We start from the raw sequence: 18996 nt of genomic DNA on the forward strand, positions 1-18996 counted from the left end.
CATCCGTAGATAACAGTCAGCAACTATTCACATATTGACGTCTGTCACTGCCAACATAAACTAAAGACAATGATTAAGAGCAGTAGCCCCTCTGTAACCTTATTAATATTTAATAATAGGAAATACAACTGAATCTCGACGCACACAAAAAGTAATGTCAAATATGAGCAAATAACTCCAGATCAAGGACATATTATACCAGAAATGATGTCTATTCCAGCATTAGAAGATCTAGCCAGCATATCTATTCAGGAAACAGCTTAATCCTGTGTAATTCCAGGTTAAAGGCATCCTCAAATCCAGAGCATCAGAAATTCAGTAAATGTCAGAAGTGATAAGTGGCAGGTGGATAGTGGATTTAGGGAGTTAGCAGTTTAGGGATATTATGCAATGTCTGGATAAGTATTCTATTGGAATGTACAAAGACATTGAAAGTCACTGTTGCAAATGTTGTGAAGCTATAGAGAGTGATGACAGACAATATAAGAACAGGGGATTTTTCCCTCCTAGTTTAGTTTTCTAACATATGTCCATGTTTTTGGCCTGAACAATTGCTATGTTCAATTCCTAAATCTCTAAATGTTCTTGATGCTCTGATTACAGGAGCCTGGTGGCATAATTTGTACATAAATCTCATTTAATGTCTGTCTTTTATGTTCACCAAGGCTGCATTTATTTGATCAAAAATAGGCTACAATAAACACTACTATTGTAAAATGTTGTTACAATTTAAAAGAACTGTTTTGTATTTAATATAGGCTACTTTAAAATCCAACTTATTCTTCGAACAAAGCTGACTCTGAGCCATTTCTCCAGCACATGATCCTTCAGAAATTAATCTAATATGCTGATTTAGTTCTCATGAAACATTGATTATCATATCATCATTATCGTTGAAAACATCGTTGATGAAATAGAAATCTTTTGTAACATTATACATGTCTTAACACTGTAACTTAAATGTGTCCTTGCCCTTTAAAAAAAAAATTCTGACTGACCCCATAGGCCTACTTTTGTACGATGTATTTGTCTTTAGGACACAATTCTGATATTCAATACAACAGCACCATTGCAACTGTGATACTTCTTTTATACAATAGTTCTGCAAACAAGAAACTGATATTGAGTAACGTACGTTTCTGAAGTGGCTCAGTTGGTATTTCATCTCCAAAGAAAATAGTTCCACATTAGGCCAAAGTCAAAAGCTTTGATAGTCGCCAAGCAACGCACAGACTAAACTCCGGCCTGGATCTATCCATGGAGCGGAGCAACAGAAACGTATCCCAGCCAGGGCCCCAAAGCGTTAATTACTCCTGTAAAGATCCACTCCGGCTTTCCAACGCCGACGCTCTTTGGCTTTCAAGCTGCAGATAAAACCGCACAACTTCTTGTTGCGTCTGTTCGCAAGAGAAATAACAAACGCTCCGGATATCAAAAGACGCTTCTCGCTCAGCTCGTTTTCAGTCAACACCGAAAAATGGGTCGCAGCAATAATCTAGATTATAGAACGCCATGTCGTTCAACACAAACTAGCGTGAAATACAGTGAAAGGCCACTGTGCTGTTGAACTCTCGGAAGGCCAATCAAATTTGAGGACAGGGGTGTTGATGTTAATATTATGTATATAATTGTATTTTTTTATTTTGTCATTATTTGTATTACCTTTACATGTAAACGTTTTATTTACATGTTTTATTTATATATTTAAAAAGTACTTTTGAGCTATGATGTATTTTAATGTGCTTTCGGTTGCAGTTGTAACATGCTTTATTGGCTTATCAAATGTATGTATATTTGTATTGTATTGCTAAAATACTTCTTAGAATAGGCCTATATTTGGCTAAATTTTGTGCCATACATACAATAAGAAAAGAAATGGACAAACTGAAAAAAAAAAAACGAAAAAAAAAAACTGCAGCCTTAAATAATAAAGCTTTTTTTTATTAGGAATTTTTATTAGGAATTAGGAAAGAATTTTTGAAACCCATTTTATTGTCCACCAAGTGTGCAGACACATGCTGTGAGCCAAACACAGCTTTCCATGAAAAAAATTAAACTATTTCATTGTTTAGCACTCTTTTTTTTTTTCTATCAATACTTCACTAGCATGGCAAAGTATGGTGTATTTGTACTGCTGAAGCAGTAGCAAGTTAGACTGTCTCTCTCACACACATCCTCCCTCTATCTCTGTGTACTTGTCCGCTCTCTGCTCGGGCCTTTCACACACCGACAGGTTTGGGACCCCTGAGCAGCATGACACTGCATGATGGATGAGCTCTCAAACCTTCAAACCAACCCCACCATATAGGAGGGGTCTGTGTGCGCTCTCCGTCTCACCAGCAGCACCTCATTCAGAATGCTCACCCCACCCGCTCCACACACTCTCCCTCTCGTCCTCCTGAGAGCCACTCAGCAGGCGGGCCAGGAGAGGTCACGCCGCGGGCAGGACATTTATGAGGTGTAGATATTTGCCTTCTCTCAGAAAAACACACTGTGGCATTGACATGGTCTGGCTTCTGCTCTTTCAGGTTTTCAAGTTTCAGGTTCAGTGAGTTGCCGGAATAGCTGTCCTTGTCTGATACAGCTAGCAAAAGCTTAGTATTTGTTTATTTTTGTCAGTATTCGTGTCAGGCAGCCGAACAGGGTCGAATCCTGCAGTGTTGCCCAAAAGATTCTGTAAAAGTAAACTGACTTTATAGCGCACAAACTAATAAAAAATCCCTCCCCCAGTGGTCACATGCGTCTGATGCATGACGGGCCTCCGGCTCCGGGTGTGACTGATGCGAGATCATTAACTTCGGGTCAGCCTCACCCTCTAGTACCAATGCAGTCGCAAGCATCCCAAACCTTCCTCTCTCAACTACAGTAGGTGACATGGCAAACAGGGAAACCTTGACTGGGAAATAAAGGTTAAGAGATTCCAGACGGTAAAAAAAATACCCCTGCTGATTACACACACACACACACAAAAAATACACTACCTGTCTTAAAAAAAAAAAAAAAAAAAAATCTTATTTTAAACTTTTGAATAGTAGTGTATCACAGTTCACACAAAAATATTAAGAAGCAAATGTTTCTTTAGTACCAAAACAGCATATTAGAATGATTTCTGAAGGATGTGACATTAAAGACTGGAGTAATGATGCTGGAAATTCAGCTTTGCACAGGAAAAAATATATACATTTTAAAATATATTAACAAATCCATTATTTTAAATTGCAATAATATTTCACAATATTACTGTTTTTACTGTATTTTTTGAGCTTTGCTGAGAATAAGATGTCTTTTAACAACATTTGAAATCTTTATTATTGTATATAAAAAAAATTAAATTAGGCATGTTTTTTTATTTATTGCTGACTTCTTAACTCATAAGATAACACTTTGTGGAAATACAATTAGACATGAAACAGCAGAAGAAAAAAAAAAGGAATTGTTACAGAACGAGTTTTGAATATTAATGTGCTTGAAAGGGAATTCAAAATAAGGAGTTATCATGAATTTAAATCACAAAGGATACAGAACAATCTTCTAATTCCATCACTTCGCTGGTTTTACGTTTAACTGTGCGCAGAAACCATATTCTTCCTGCAGTGTGAAGGTGTGCATAATACAATTAGTTTTTACACTTTGTTACACCGCCTGATGCCATGAAAACTTTTTAAGTGGTTCTTTTTGAAAAACCATCTATAGATGCTTCAAAGAATCCAGAAAGGCTTAATTTTTTCTGGAAATCAATATACTGATCTGAAGAACCCATAGCCTGATCATCAAGACCCTTTTAAATCTCCAGAACATCATATAGCCAACTCAAAAATGATATCAATAAGAAGAGAGTTATTTGCTCAACCTAAGGTGCTACAAAGAGCCTGTTTAGTGTAGGTCAGTGAATCAACAAAAGTACATTAAGCCTGTTGTAATCCACCTCCCTTCCACCACGAAATACAATTATGTGTAAATAACGTGATTCATTTGTATTTGTCATGAAAATAATGCCACAATGTTAAACAGGATTCATTTTCTTTATGCAAAATATAATATTGTATTTCTTTCTGGTGAATTAGGAGTGAGATATGACATATTCCTGATAATCACTCAAGTCTAATCTGTTTAGAATTCAAGCTTTTTTTTTTTATTGCCTACAGAATATCCTGCCAAACTTGTAATGTAGCCTACCATTGTTTGCAGACTTTCTCCATGTCCTCTCTCTGCCCAACTCTCTTTATCTTTCCCTTCTCAAAGCGGTATTGGAGTGAAATGACCTGCATGTGTTCATGACCTTATGCTGCCTTAACATGCCATCGGAAATTTCCTACTTCCCACTTCTGAAGCTGTCATGAAGGACACCAGGTTTATGCTTGGGAAAATCGTATTAAAGCCAAAATGATATTTAGCCTCCCATTCATTGACAACCATACATATATACATTCACCATAAAATAGCTAGTCAGCTTGCTGTCAATTCGGTCAAATAGAGGCTATTTTCGCAGTGTATACAACATATAATACGCTTTAAATGATTATTCATATGTAAATATGCACAAGGCGATGCAGCTGTTGTGGAAAAAACGAATAAAAAAATACCAGTCACAGCAGCAATCGTATACCGCTTCGCCATGTTTAAAGTTTATGGCTCACCCAACTTGGGAATTATTATCCCCGAACTTCCCGGGAATACAGCTTTATCTTTAGCGTATGCGAAGAGAATAGAAGGCGAAGGCGTCATGTTCAGTTTTAACAAGGAAACTCGTATACAATAATTCCGATGGCACATGAAGGCAACATAGTTAACCAGCTGAAACTGAACAACATTAGATTAGTCAATACTCTGGATGACTCAAAACCATTTTTAACATTATTTGCCGTTTGCCGACAGTGTATCAAGTGGTGTAAATTTAATAAGACATCAATTTAAGACCATTTAATATATGCGTATACATTCAGGTAAATCAATGTTTTCACAATATTCAAACAACCTTGAATAAAACACACGGAGGCAAGGCCATTTAGATTTTTTTTTTTTAATTAAATGCAACACGAATGCAATAAAATTAAGATAAATAACGTTTTAACAGTGGAAATATCTTAGAGTTATATTCGCCACAAGGTCAAAAAGAACATCCACCGTAAAAATCAGTTCCAAGTGGGTCTCAAATTCAGGTTACACAATGATTCTATTTCCTTTGAGGCTTGGCCAACTTCCTGGCACGCCGGTGGTGCCAGTGCCATCATATCAAGCGTTGAATCCAGTGTTTGTTTACAAAAATATCATTTTCTTTTTTTTTTCTTCTAATTTTTTATAGACCCAGAAAGTGACATTACATTAATTTTCACATCAGATTTCTTAAAGCTTTAGCTTCTGCAGTGTAACAGCAACAATGTCATTAAAAAAGTAAGTCATCCTTTAGGATTGAAAGGCATATCTGTCACCTTTTTCACAATTCCAACACGGAACAATCTGTACAGGCTTGCATATTAAACAAATAAGAGTACAACATTGACAATGGAAAAAACAAACAGAACGATTTTTGGCAAAGCAGGAAGAAAAAAAGTGACAAGAGGAAATATTTTAGATTAGATCTGTTTTAAACTGCCATCACTTACAGGTTATGATTGTCCTTCATGATCACGTGACATAGGACAGCAGGAGGCTTCAAGTGCTGGAAGCGTCTGTTCACGCTTTGTTTGCATGTCTATACCCATTCTTTGCAGACAAAAAAAGAAAAAAAAATCCTTGGCCAACACTTTGCTACAACTTTGCTGAAACATTGTAAGAACATTTCAGCTGTTTTCAAACACAAAAGCATTTGGAAAGCTATCTGCAAAATTAGTTGTCAGTCATCTAAAGTACATCAGGCAAAATCATTGCAAGTGCCCCTTGTTTGTGATTCAGTCTACATATTTATTGCAGTTGGAAGTATAGTAGTTCCAAGGACATACTTTGGTTTGTCATTTTGGAGGCCAGATTCCTTCAGTCAGTATTTAAAATGAATTTCCGGACAGTAAAAAAAAAACCTCCAAATATGCTATATGGACCTGGCACTTTTGACTTTTTGCTTAAATTGTTACCAATTAGATCACACAAAGACAATGAAATGCAATAGAAACAACCAATTCTTTCAAAGCCAAAATCAAACTCCAAAAGAAAGATGAAAGATAGTAATGAAGTGTACACAGACAGCCTGTTTCCTCTGACTGGACTGCATCGTTTCGACTGTTTGCTCCATGAGCAGAATGTCTTCCCAACCCCTCCGTTCCCTCCTATACAACAGTGAAGATATTATTCAGTAACTAAGGTCACCTAAATCATGCCTGTCCCCAAAACAAACCTCCCAAACAAACATATTTCATTTAAAAAAATAACACAATCAAGAGCAATAAAGAGGAATAGAGCTCTCTCTCCATTTATATTATATTTACATTTGTTGTTTTTAATATATATTTATATATTTATATATTTACACACATCGAATAAATCAATTGTACAACTATACACCTGAATGAGAAGATAAGCAAGAGGTACAGAAGTGTATGGCTTGACTGGAAAAATCATTCCTTTTGTTTTTGTCTGTGTTTTTTGTTTGCTCATAAACGGACTTCTTAATATATTGACATAATCATTAGCGCCAAAAAGAATGAGAAAAGAACAATAAAAAATCCCTGGTATTGTCAAAAGAGGTTATTAGACTGTACACATGTGAGAGCATCATTCAATTTAGAACACCAGTTAGGCCTCTAATCTCCAGGTCAACACCCATTCCTGTTTTTTTGTATTTTTTTTTTTTTTTTGTGGCTGATCTCTACATACACACATGGCTGTTCACATATTTGCATAAAGCAAAAAATTACCCTCTCATTCACAACTCCTCTCACGCAAACACAAACAAACAGATCATACCACAGCTCAAAGTAACAGTGTATTTGGTCCTGCTGGGATATTTAAAAGTCCTGGTGACATCAGTTTGACTTGATTAACCAGTGAAGAGCTTTCCAAAAGAACTTTCCGCAAATCCAAAATTTCAGTCAGTGTTTTTCACCTCCGATCCCATGTCTGTCAGTCTAAATATCCTACTCTGAAAAAATCCAGTGTCTTTTTCATTAATAGATACAAAAATATTCCATGTCTGTGGAGCCTTCATAGAGTGATCACCACGATTTGTCCTCCCCACAATCCATTTGATAATATACTGTTACTCTAAGAGTGGGCTGCAGAAACCCATGGCTGTGGGTTAAACTCACTTTTCACATCATGCTAGTTTTGTATCTTGAATAAGACTGGCCTGATTGTCAGCCATTTCTCGTATCTCACGATTTCAGTAGTGCATTCAGCCATTTTCAAACGTTAGCAGATGATGGACTCTCCCTCTGCCGTCACCAGCTGGCCACTGGTGGGGTCGTAAGTTCCAGCCAGGTAGTATAGATCTTGACTGTTGCTGTTTGGTTTCCTGATATGACTCAGGCGCTCATATTCAGCTCTGCTTACCACCTGGCACTTATGGGAGATGGTTTGGACGTCATTTTCATCCTCATGGGAACTTTGGTAAAGGGCATGCTGTGAAGAGAGAGGAAGATAATTGTTTTAGGTCTGCAAAGTCTACCTTAAGTCAATCAAAACCAAACAAGACTTCTGGTCACTACTGTACCTTTCCATCCCGGTGCCTTTTTCCAAGCTTGGTCTCCTCAGGGTGGTAGAACCACTTTACTTTGACTACCATGTTGCTGGACCAAGATTCCCATAGACTTTCAATGCGACCAATGAAGGGGAGGTGGGGTCGACCAGCAGAGAGGAAAACCGCACAGTCTCCAACTCGGACGGTGTCTTTTCCCCGAACGATGGCCTTGTAGAAGAGCTTTCGGGCTTTTCCTTTCAAACCCCGTCTCTGATGACAAGAAAGTAAAGTTTAAGGGACATTGATTTTCCCAACTAAAACCATTTTGGATTGGGATTAAAACAGAAACATCAGAACGGGAAATTACCTGAGTTGGGTTCCCAGACCACCTCCACAGCTGCCGTCCTGGCATGAACGAGGATGAGTTTGGTGGACCCTCTGAAGATGGTAACTTCTGTTTTTTAGGGAAGTCTTTGGAAGATTTGGACTGTACTACAGAGGAAGAGTTGTTGGCAATATCCTTTCTCCTTGGAGGTTTTCCTGTACTACTATTGACTGCAGTCTTTGAATTAGGGATAGTTATAGTTTTGGCTCCGAAAGTATGTCGTGGTGGGGCGGTGGGAGGTTCAGGATGCTGCTGTTGTTGAAGCAATGTGTGATGAGAAGAAAGGCAACCCTGAAGCAGAAGCCGTGATGCCTCTTCTTCATCTGAACTGTAGGACGAATCATTGTCAGACGAGCAGATGCTAGAGCTGGACAACGAGCCCGAACTAGATGCGCTGGAGGACCCTGACGACGACGACGAAACAGAAAGACGAGACAGAAAGCGTCCAGTGGTGCGCATGTCTGCCCTTCTGACATCTTCATCCTCGTCTTCATCTTCATCCATATCTGAATAGGAGCTTAGGCAGTCGCTGTGGCAGTTTGGCCCATAATCTGGATATTCACTAAGCCCAAGACCCTGAGGGTGCTTACGCATGTCTGATGAACCTTTGAGAATATGGCAACTGTTCCTTTTGGCATCTTTGACTAGAAGAACGGACTGGGAGTAGCCCATTGTTGAGGTCAGTTCTCCTACTCCTTTGGCTCCAAAGCCCTTTTCCAGTCGTCCACCTCTTTGTACCTCTGGGTTACCAAGAAGCAACAATGCTTTTCCATTCTTAGTCTTGGGGGACGTTACCCCTTCGTGGTCCAGTTTGACGAGAAATTCCTTCCTGTCTCCTATCTTTCTACCCCGTAAACCAGAGACGCCCTTGTGACTAAGAGGCAGACCTGTTGCCAACTGCTGATTTCCAAAGGAAGTGCAACCATTAGCAATGCTGCTGAAGGAGTCCACCTCAAAGGAAGTGCTGAAGATGCCTTTGGCTGGAGTGGTCATGGTGGAGCTAAGTAAGGGGAACATGTCTGACTCCTTTCCTCTCAGAGCTTTCTTCGTTAACCCGTTAAACTGGAACAAATCCATGGAGGGTTTCCTCCTGGACATGGTGGCAACTGGCCAGCCAAGAAGAGGGGAAGCGGTTCCAGTCACATTCACAGACACACAGCTCTTTGATGATGCATTGACAGATTTTGGCCTTCCTGTTGAGGAAGATAAACAAAGGTATTGCTATGGGGATGTAGGAAAACAAACCCTGCCATCAATGTTGACTTATTTGCATTTTCCAAGCTCCACTTGCTACGATGCTACCTTCAGCCCCTCAGAGAAAACAGATACAAACAAATATGCCTGACAGCGGAACATCTTATGACTCCATGTTGTTTGTTGTACTATTGATAACATCTGCCGAATTGGAGCTGTTGGACCGGTAGTTCAGGGCTTTAAGTCAGACTATAGTTAAGCAGAGTTCAACCTTGACGGCAGTTTCCCTCATCCATTTGTTCAGTTAAACACATTTCATTCCATTAGTCAACCGAACCCTGATTTCATCAGTGCTGGTGTGTTAATTGCACAGGGTCATTTAAAGTAATGAAGGCAAATGTTTTTTTCTTCCGTATTAATACAGATTATTCTACTTTTCATCTGATAATACTTTTAAGGCTCTTGACAAACATTAAATAAACCATTTGGTAGGTGGGTCGGTTCCTGGAACAAGAACCAGGAAAGGTAGTGAAGCATGCCCTTAGGGACAAACAGATTGAGAAACATCTACCCAACAAGTTTCTCTGACAGACCTTGTGATGATAAATGTGTAAATTACTAAATCATGAAAACCTGTAGTGGGATCTTGTTTGATAGATATTTCTCAATGTGTCTCTTTGAAACAACACGTTTTACCACTTTGTTGCAGGTTAAACGTAACACCAGGGGTGTCTTAGATGATGCAAAAAGCATTGACTTTAAAACATGTAATGTAACCCAAAATTATTTGAATCCAATCAATGTGGTATTTGGAAAGCCACGAGAATGTGGATGATGCAGCTGTCATCACGCACCTGGCTTGGCTTTAACAACATTCTTCCTGGGCTCTGTGTTAGCGGAATGCTCTGAGGACACATCAGCCTGCCGAGTTATCTTCTCTTGAGTGGAGGTCTTCCTCCTGCGGCACCTAGGTGAGACCAGGTGAGCTGGTGATGGCTCTGCACCTGCAGTACATCAACAATGCCACAGGCTTAATGACAAGCACGGAAACTTGGCACACTGTCTAACATTGTTAACATGAGACTCTTTGTTTGTATTGGAGATGAAATGAATTTATCTGCAGAAACATACAATGGATTTGGTAGCCTGGCGGAAGCAGACGAATGCTTGAAAGAGAAATCCATCCCCGGTCTCCATCGTCAAACTCTACCATGACACTGCCCTCCTTCTGTTCCTCACCTGGACCTCCTGTGGAAGACACAAATGTACAGCTCTAAAGAGAATGCATATGACTGTATTTGTGTTTGAAAAATTGCAAAAATTATGAACAATGCTAATGATAAAATGTTTTACATTTATTCTAACTTTGTGTGTGTGTGTGTGTGTGGTCCTGGTAAACCCTACATTATGGGGACAAAATGTCCCCACAAAGATGGCAATATCCGAAATTCTTGTCCTTGTGAGAAATTTTTGGTCTTCTTTCAGGAAATCAGCTTATAAATCATACTAAATTATGTTTTTTGAAAATGTAAAAATGCAGAAAGTTTTCTGTGATGGGTAGGTTTAGGGGTAGGGTTAGTGTAGGGGAATTAAATATACAGTTTGCATAGTATAAAATTGTGTGTGTGTGTGTGAGAGAGAGAGAGAGAGAGAATGATCTCACCTCTACGGACATATCCAGGATACAAACAGCGCGAGCGTTCACTCCAGTAAGCGCACACTCTTGTTCCAGCCGTCAGAGTTTCCACTGTCTCCGGCTGCACATCTAAAACCTGAAACACATGGATGACTTTCAAAATTAACCTACATATCTGGCAGACATGCAGCTTATCAAGCATAACAAGTTGATTTAGTAGACACACATGAAGAATACGAGACATCTACTTTGCAAAAAGCATGGATATCTTTGAGGCCTTCCCTTAAGGCTATTACAACCATGGGTATACCTTTCTCAAGAAACGCTGTTTGTTGATTTTGGTCTCTTTGGACTCAACGAGAATAAAAAGAGAGAAAATCAGCATCGCTGAATGGAGAGTCTGCTTTGAAATAATGGAATAAAAGAGCAGAGAGGTGAAAAAGGCCTAAATCGATGACTTTATAGTGAGGCTGCCAGCTCCCCTCCCACCACACAGAGCACATGCACTGAGGGCTCTTTTAGGACCAGTTCAAACGAGTCTGCTGTAGATACAGCCCTTTTGACAGACAGCGCAAACGGGGAGCCAAGGAGTTTTTGGCCAGGATATGCACTATGCAGGCAATGGTGTTGGAAGCAAAACAACTGATAAGAAGTCTTAAAAGCAGCCCAGGAAAGATGGGGTATCACTGAAGCGGGGGCTAATGCTAGTGGCTAGCAGTGTCTCCATGAAATCTGACTTTTTAAAAAGGGCATTTGTAGGTTTATTCCCCCCAAAAGTATACAAGTATAAATAGTAGTTTCTATCAATATACTGCTATTTTTTTTATTGTACCAATCTAGCCCAATATGGCAATGTTGTTTCAACCAATGGCTTGCGTTTTGGGCATGACTATGTTTATCCAACCAATGATAGAGAGGTGAATGTGTAGGCAACCTGTTTGAATATAGTCATTATTTTTGCAATTCGTTTGGTGTAGAAATTACCCACTCCATCTACAAGTCCAGAGAAAACATGGGTGCAATCTGATGAGAGAAATTACACTTGAAATATAAATATATTTCTAATATTCAGCTTTTTCATTGTAACTAAGTCTCAGCTTGATTTTAGCCCTTTAATAATTGATTGGATTGTGAAGAGTGGGATTTTTACACCAAAATGGAGCCAGAAAAGTTTTTTGAGTTTGCATTAAGGATCGCATTCTTTCATCTTGACTTATGTTTATGTAAACCTGAGCTGTGTTCGCTTTTTAATTCCACGCTAGTTCCAGTAAAGCTGATACACAAATATACACACAGGAACAATGCTGCAGGCTTATGGGTGAGTCCAATTTGTAGGAGTAGAGTGTAGCGTTCAATGTCAAAGCCTTTACTGTGCTAGCCTTCAGTGAGAATATAGTGCTCGCTCTCTCTGTCTTTCTATTCTCCCAGCTTTATCTCTCCCACAACTATGCACAATCACATCCAACACTGACACAAATGACAACCTCCTCTCTTTGTTTAGCATTTTGTGAACAATCAAGAGCTTTTTGTGTTGCAGCTTGTGGATTGTATCAAGAAGAGATATCGTCAGATGTTTTGTGTACTGTACAGAATTTGAGAGTTGCATAGAGCATGCTCATTAATATGTCTTTGAGGGAGACTGGGGACGGGTGGGTAGAGTTTGCGATAGGCGGTCCCTAGGCAGCGAGACACTTTTTTCCAGCCCATGATACTGAGAGAGATGAATGAGAGAAGTAACGCATATAATGTATTCAAATGAATGCATGCTGACAAAGAGCTGTTGGTTTACGGTGTGTAATCAGCTCCCTTTTTCCCCGTCGGCTTAGATAAACTATGCGTGTAAGTGCAACCCGCAGTTCAGCCCCAAAGATGTTCCTAAATAAGATAAATAAATAAAAAAGGGATGAAACATGCTATTCTGTACGTCCTCCTGAGGGGCCACGCAGAACTAACAAGGAACAGTTATATACAGTCACAATGTGAAACTGTATATGCAGGAATGTAGTGGACTGCTGGACCGCATTAAGAGCAGCTAAGCTAAAAGTACTGCTTAAAAAAACAACAACCAGGCTATATTAGCGATATAAGAGTTCCTAGGGTTGTCTACCCTGCTCTATCACAACCAGATGCTGAAATGTTCCTTTTACTGATGAATTTGTGCTCAATGAGATAAGAAATGAGCAATAAAAGACGCAAATGCAAAAGAATGCCTAAAGTTGGTTTGGAGTCCTTCACACACAGATCATAGCAGTTTACACGCTTCATGGCTAAGTAACTGCTTATCGGAACACACTCACACACACAACCCCAGATGCTATGTTCCTAACTGCTTTAGCAGAGAAAGTCAGAGCTGGGATGGATCCAGCCTTGAGCTGATGGGGCTCTGGGGGAGAACAAGGGGTCTGTGAGAGCCTGTGAGGGTGGCCTGAAGGGCTGGTTCAGTCCGAGGCCTGTATGGAGAGAGTCTTTGGGGGAATGAGTCCCCTGAAGAAGCTTTTTAAAGGGTCTCACCGCTTCCTGAAGCAGCTGCTCCAGAGAGTAGATCCTCGGCCTGTTTCCACGCTCTCCCTCAACGACAACACTATAGCTGAAGAGACAAAAATTCGAAACTGTAATTATCCATCTATACATCTATCATTCAATCCATTTATCTATACATTTATCGTTCATTCGTTCCATTCATCCTTCCATCCATCTCTAACTATCCATCCATCCATCCATGTTTTTTATGTTGAAAATACAGGGTTGTTGTCTTACATATCAGGCAGGTCCAGTGTATGTACATAGGCAGCGTACAGTAACTCGTCCTCTTTTGAGATTAACACTTTCAGTCCATCCTTCAGGATTTCTTTGGTGAGAATGCAGTTGGGCAGGGCTGGTTGTGACAAAGACAGATTAAAGTGAGAGGTAATTCTCCTTTTTACCACATGCAGGAGTACAACAGCATTATCTGTTTGTATATTTCTTACCCGGAAATGCACTGCCCATCGGCTCTGGTTCCTCCTCCTCTTCCACATCATCTTCCTCTCCCTCTGAGAAGCTGCTGTCGTCATCCATCCGGAATCCCTCATCGGCAGCAAAGCTCTCGAGCAAACGACTGACTGCTCGCCCCTTAGCCTGCTAACAGTCACGGAACGGCATGTAAGTCTCACACACATACTCACACGCCCCTAATGGCCCCGGGGAGAGTGATTCAGGGCTCCAACATTCATTCAAACTCCCATACAAATATATCACAACCTCTCGAACCTTAACAGGTCCAATCTTGTGCACAGCCCTTGGTACTTAACATTGCTCAAAAAAGCTGTCATATATTAATGTGATGGAGGTTTCGTCACTTGGGGTGATGCTGTTCGGTTTTCATTTTACAAGTGTGTCTCTAGGGCGAGGCCCAGGTGAAGAATGATGCGTGTCTTTGTTCTCTATCGCACTCTTTGAGCAAAGCGGGAATTCTTCCCGCCTTCTGATTAGGCAGGCAAAGTCCCCTCGCATGCCTCACTGATGACCTCACAAAGTGCCGACAGTGACAGCCTTGACACCTACGGTGTAAATCCTTTCAAAACTATTGACTGTTTTATTTAGACAATGCATGATTCAGCCCGTGAATTAGCAGGCGGATCCCATCTTATCTTTATTGTGAGTAGATTTACGAGAGCCCCTGACAGGACAAACCACACGAGAATTGCACAATCCTTCTTGGAGGGATGACTTTTTATGGGCGCCAAGAGGGCAAGGCAGACAGATCTAGGCCACTAGGGGCTAATTCGCTATGTGGCGATGCAGCCTCGCTAGATTACACCAACGTTCAGCACAACTCTTATAAATGAGCTCAAAAGTTACTTGAATTCCTGGTCACCAGTATACATTTTATTTTGGAAGCCATCCAATTTTCATGGAAACTGAGAGGAACCATTCCATACCTGCTTGTTTCTGATTCGTCTGCTCCAAGTGATGTCATCATACTGAGACGACAGTGCTTCTAACCAACAGCTTTTCCCCTGAAACAGCCGTATGGGATATGTTAGCACTGTTAGAGCCTTGTTTGTAGCTAATTTACCAAAGTATTCCAACAAAACATAGCTGATACCTTGCCAAAAAGCACTGCACTCTTCCTGGTGGTGATTTCTCGTGGAGTAGGCAAGGTCTTGAGAAGCCTAGTGTGGTCAAAGGTGTTCTCCCTTGACCCCTCTCTCCACTTAGAGCCAGTCAATCTCCTTTCCTCCTCCAGTTCTGAGTGGTTATGGTCAGCACTGACCAGGGCTTGCCTACAGGGGGCCTTCCTTCTCTTCACCTCTTCTTTAGTGACGGACACATTCATAGACCCTGGAGGGAAGAAGAAAAAAGAAGATATTTAAGAGTGACAGTGAAAGATGAGTGTTTGTGAACTAAGGTGATATCTGTCAATCCCTGCGGTCTAATTAAATAAGGATGTAACATTTACCGTATCCCTGTCTTTCTGTTTTGTTCTTGGCTTTCTGATTGGCCTCAAGCTTCATGATGGAGCATTGTAAAGGACGGCCGACTCCAGACAGTTGCTCTTTAGATGATAGATTCTTGAAGCCCTCTGCCCCTTCCTCGCTGTCGTAGATGCCGTCATCTTCCTCCTCTGTGAAAATGATGGATCGATTGAATGCATTGACATCTTGACTGGATAACAGTTCACAGCGGACATCTGAATCGGTCATGGTGAATGTGAATGCAGCCTGACGATTCCTCTCACTGTATGATTTGTTCGATATTTAGCATGATGAAGTTCATGAAATGGGTGCCAACTGTGGCTGTAACTGTCAACGTTCACAGGAACTATGGCAGTCAGAAAAGTCTAGTCACTGACAGGTTTGACCACCAGACCTTTGCTTCCCACACGTGTCTGCCCTAGTATCTGACTCCTGCTTACAGTCACACAAACATTACCATTCCAAGTTTGGAATCACTATGAAAAATAAATAAAAAAATCTGTTCTTCAAAACTTCTAATGAATTTTGGGATATTGCACACAATTTGCTGATTGGAAACACCTAGGTGAAAATAAAATGTATAACATTCTGCGAAACTTACACTCACAAAATGTTTTATTCAGTAAGAATACGTTTTGAGTGATTTATTTAATTTGATAAAAGAGACACTGTGATTTCCCCACAGAGCTGTTAAAAAGCATATTAAAAAAGCGGAAATAAAATATAAATGATAGATTAAAAAAAACTTAAACATTTATTAGAAATGTTGCCTTCACAACAAACTGTTAAGTGCTAAAATTATTAACACTAAAACTTAAATAAAACGAAATAACATTGTTTTCCAAATACCTACAGCTTCCATTTCTATTTCTATTTCATAACATAAGTTCACAAGTTCATAACATGGATGGAAACAGCTACTGACACCATATGCATTCTAGCTGTCAGTTTATTAAGACATTCAGATAAAGTTACATCTCAAGCTTTCTGCGGCACTGTTTTTGTTTTTTTGTATTTTGTACTGTATTTTTGATGACTTTTGAATTTGAATTTCTTACAAAAACCTACAAATGTCTTTGTGATTCCCAATTTTTTTGAGCGGTAGCGTACGCACACGAAGTCATACTCGCATGCTTGGGTGTCACAGATATGTATTGGCAGATGCCGTCTGTGGGCTATGTGTCTCGCATAGAGCGGAGATGGCACGGTGGCAAGCAGTGTCGGGTGTCAACACAGTGCTGACACACTTGTCACTTACAAGGCGCTCGTCAACACTCTCGCAAGCTCGTGAAATGTGAAAAGGATAACTTTCAGGGCAATTAACAGAGCGGCAACAACACTGCCTAGCTCGACCGCAGGCGTAGCTCACATTAGCGTTCATTACTGCCATGATTTCATCTCCACTTTGTTCACTTACAGAGGTGTGTTTGCAGGGAGCGTGGACTAAAACATGTAGCGGAACTGGGGCGGTGGAGGAAGTGTACCATTTTTTTCCATCTAGGTGTGGCATTCTGAACGCAGCATGATGCAGACTAGCATTACAGCTCGGGTTTTGCCCAATGCATGCCTGAGGAGGCATCGTTAATTTTTTTTAACGGCATGACAGTCGAGCAGGGAAATGAGAGGGTCCGCTGATCGTCATGCTGGGATGCATCTCTCTCGGCCCATAACTCACCTGTGTTGCTGTCGGACGGAGAGATGCCCTTCTCGGTAGCTTCTAACTTGCTATCCGTATCGCACATCAGCTGCTGAGTTCGGGGTGGCAGGGGTGAGGAGCTCAGGATGGCCTTTGACCTCACACCTCTTCTCATAGTCCGCTTCCCACTGGATCCCTGGTGGACTGCTGCCCTACTGCCTGCTGGGATAGAGCAAATGTTCTTCAAATTTCTAAATAATCTACAGTAATCTAAATATGAATGCAATTAAAAGTCATGTGTCACATACGTCTAGTATATATAATGTTTACCTGTGTCAATGTTCTCTCCAGTTTTGTTACAATGTGTGTGCTCTTCTTTTCCACTGTGATCTCGGGACAGATGTTCTGTAATAGTACTCTGTGTTTTGGTCTCTCTGTGACACAACAGGTTCACCAGCCTCGATCCACGCTTAACTTTGGCTTTCTGCTTCAGCTGTGAGCAAGCTTTCTGCTTAAACTTAGTGCTCAGCAGTCTTGGCCTGCCTCTAGGCCTACAGTGAGCCTTCATCTGAAAAAGAGAGAGAAAAATTATACAAACCAAAGTCAATATTTGTGTTGCATTTTTATGTTTGCAAGGCAGCACTGTATTGATGTTCCTCAACAGATTCTCCTCTAAATATTTTTTTTATTTTTTATTTCTGCATAACAATGTACTATTGATGTTTCTCTCTTTCACTTCATCTTTATTAATATGATTAAATGTTATTTCTTAAATATAAACTGATACATTATGCATTAAAAAAAGTTATAATAATAATTTTTCTTATGTAAAAGTTTGAAAATCATTTGACCATGTTGAAAATCACTTGATGTTATTTAACCATGTGTGAGAGAACAAAAAACACTAACCAACTGACAGAAAACAGTGTTGAGTGTCATGACAAAGGTGACAAAAAGAAAAAAACGGTAAGAATTCCCTTTACTGTTTAAAGTGTAAAATTCAAGTTAAAAAATTATTATTACTTACACTAAGAATATTCCAAATTTTACTCGCAACAATGACATGATTATCATATTTACTGGTCTTGTTTTCTTGCATTTATTTGAATGCTGAATTTTTCTTTCTTACATGTATTTAACCGTCTGACAAAAAACACCAACCAACCAAGAATGTTTGGCCTTTAAAATCAAACCAATAATGATGACAGCTGTGATACTAATTGTGAATTGGTCTTGCCTTGCATTTAGCTGAATGATAAATAGAGATGGGTCTTTCCTTTCTTACAAGTATTTAACCATGTGACAGAACTAAAACGAAAACTGTTCAGCATCATGACAACAGCAAACTTTAAGGAGACATTTTCAGCAGTTTAGATGCGATTAGCTACGAACCTGTGTGCTAGTGAGATGGTGGTAAGGGCTACTGGTCATCCTCCTCTTCTTCCTCTTCCTGTCTCCGCCTCCAGTCAAGTCCTCCACTGTAAGCAGACCCGGCCCCGCCCCCGCTCCAGCCGACCTGTCCATCACAACAGAGAGGTATTCATGAGGGGAGAGAAGAACGAAGGATGAAAAGGAGAGATCAGAGGCGAGCGGAGGGCTTGCCTTCCCTCTCTGTGGCTCTCTAATGACCTTCTTTTCAGGCTTTGATGAATGGAGAGGCAGGGGCTTGGTTCCCCGCTGCACGCTTGAAAAATTGGGATCTGACGCCAAACCGAGAAATATCTGAGAGAAGTGCTGGTAAAGCAACCTCCCACTCATAATTTTGTTTGTTCTTTTTTTCCTCGCTCTCCCTCGTCTCGGTCTCTCCGTCTCTGCTTACTCCTTTTCCATTCTGTGCCAATGGTTTCAGGGCTGTGAATTCCAGCATTACATTAATAAAAAAAACCCTTCTCTGTCTTATTACCATATCAATGCATCTGTTCCTGCACAAAGCAGTACAATGCATAGGCCTTCAGGAGGGCAACGAGAGTGAGTGAGTGTGTGTGTGTAGCCAACCATCTAGCAGACCTATTACACTGAAATAAGGCTCATACACTCGCTCTGCGGCGATCGGCGTCTCGTTTTGCAGTGTGTAAGCAT

The 18996-nt window shown here is 40.4% G+C and overlaps 1 protein-coding gene across 6 annotated transcripts in view; it reads right to left on the bottom strand.

Moving 5' to 3' along the window:
• Positions 1-5010: 5010 nt before the first annotated feature.
• Positions 5011-18996, bottom strand: part of bahcc1b (BAH domain and coiled-coil containing 1b) — a 94317-nt gene continuing 80331 nt past the window's right edge. For 2 of the 6 annotated variants that reach the window (XM_084434132.1, XM_084434137.1), the window contains 15 exons: positions 18310-18433; positions 17248-17485; positions 16957-17139; positions 15266-15430; positions 14912-15147; positions 14745-14822; positions 13794-13944; positions 13582-13699; positions 13336-13411; positions 10852-10960; positions 10320-10436; positions 10043-10192; positions 7977-9187; positions 7643-7879; positions 5011-7551 (listed from right to left, as the gene is read on the bottom strand). In XM_084434132.1, coding sequence (XP_084290258.1) covers positions 7342-7551; positions 7643-7879; positions 7977-9187; positions 10043-10192; positions 10320-10436; positions 10852-10960; positions 13336-13411; positions 13582-13699; positions 13794-13944; positions 14745-14822; positions 14912-15147; positions 15266-15430; positions 16957-17139; positions 17248-17485; positions 18310-18433 — 3403 coding nt within the window. In that variant the 3' untranslated portion in view covers positions 5011-7341. The remainder of the gene's footprint in view (positions 7552-7642; positions 7880-7976; positions 9188-10042; positions 10193-10319; positions 10437-10851; positions 10961-13335; positions 13412-13581; positions 13700-13793; positions 13945-14744; positions 14823-14911; positions 15148-15265; positions 15431-16956; positions 17140-17247; positions 17486-18309; positions 18434-18996) is intronic. The other 4 variants (XM_084434135.1, XM_084434136.1, XM_084434134.1 and 1 more) reach the window with 4 other exon arrangements.

This window comes from Rutilus rutilus (assembly GCF_951802725.1).
Source record: "Rutilus rutilus genome assembly, chromosome: 16".
Lineage (NCBI taxonomy): Eukaryota > Metazoa > Chordata > Actinopteri > Cypriniformes > Leuciscidae > Rutilus > Rutilus rutilus.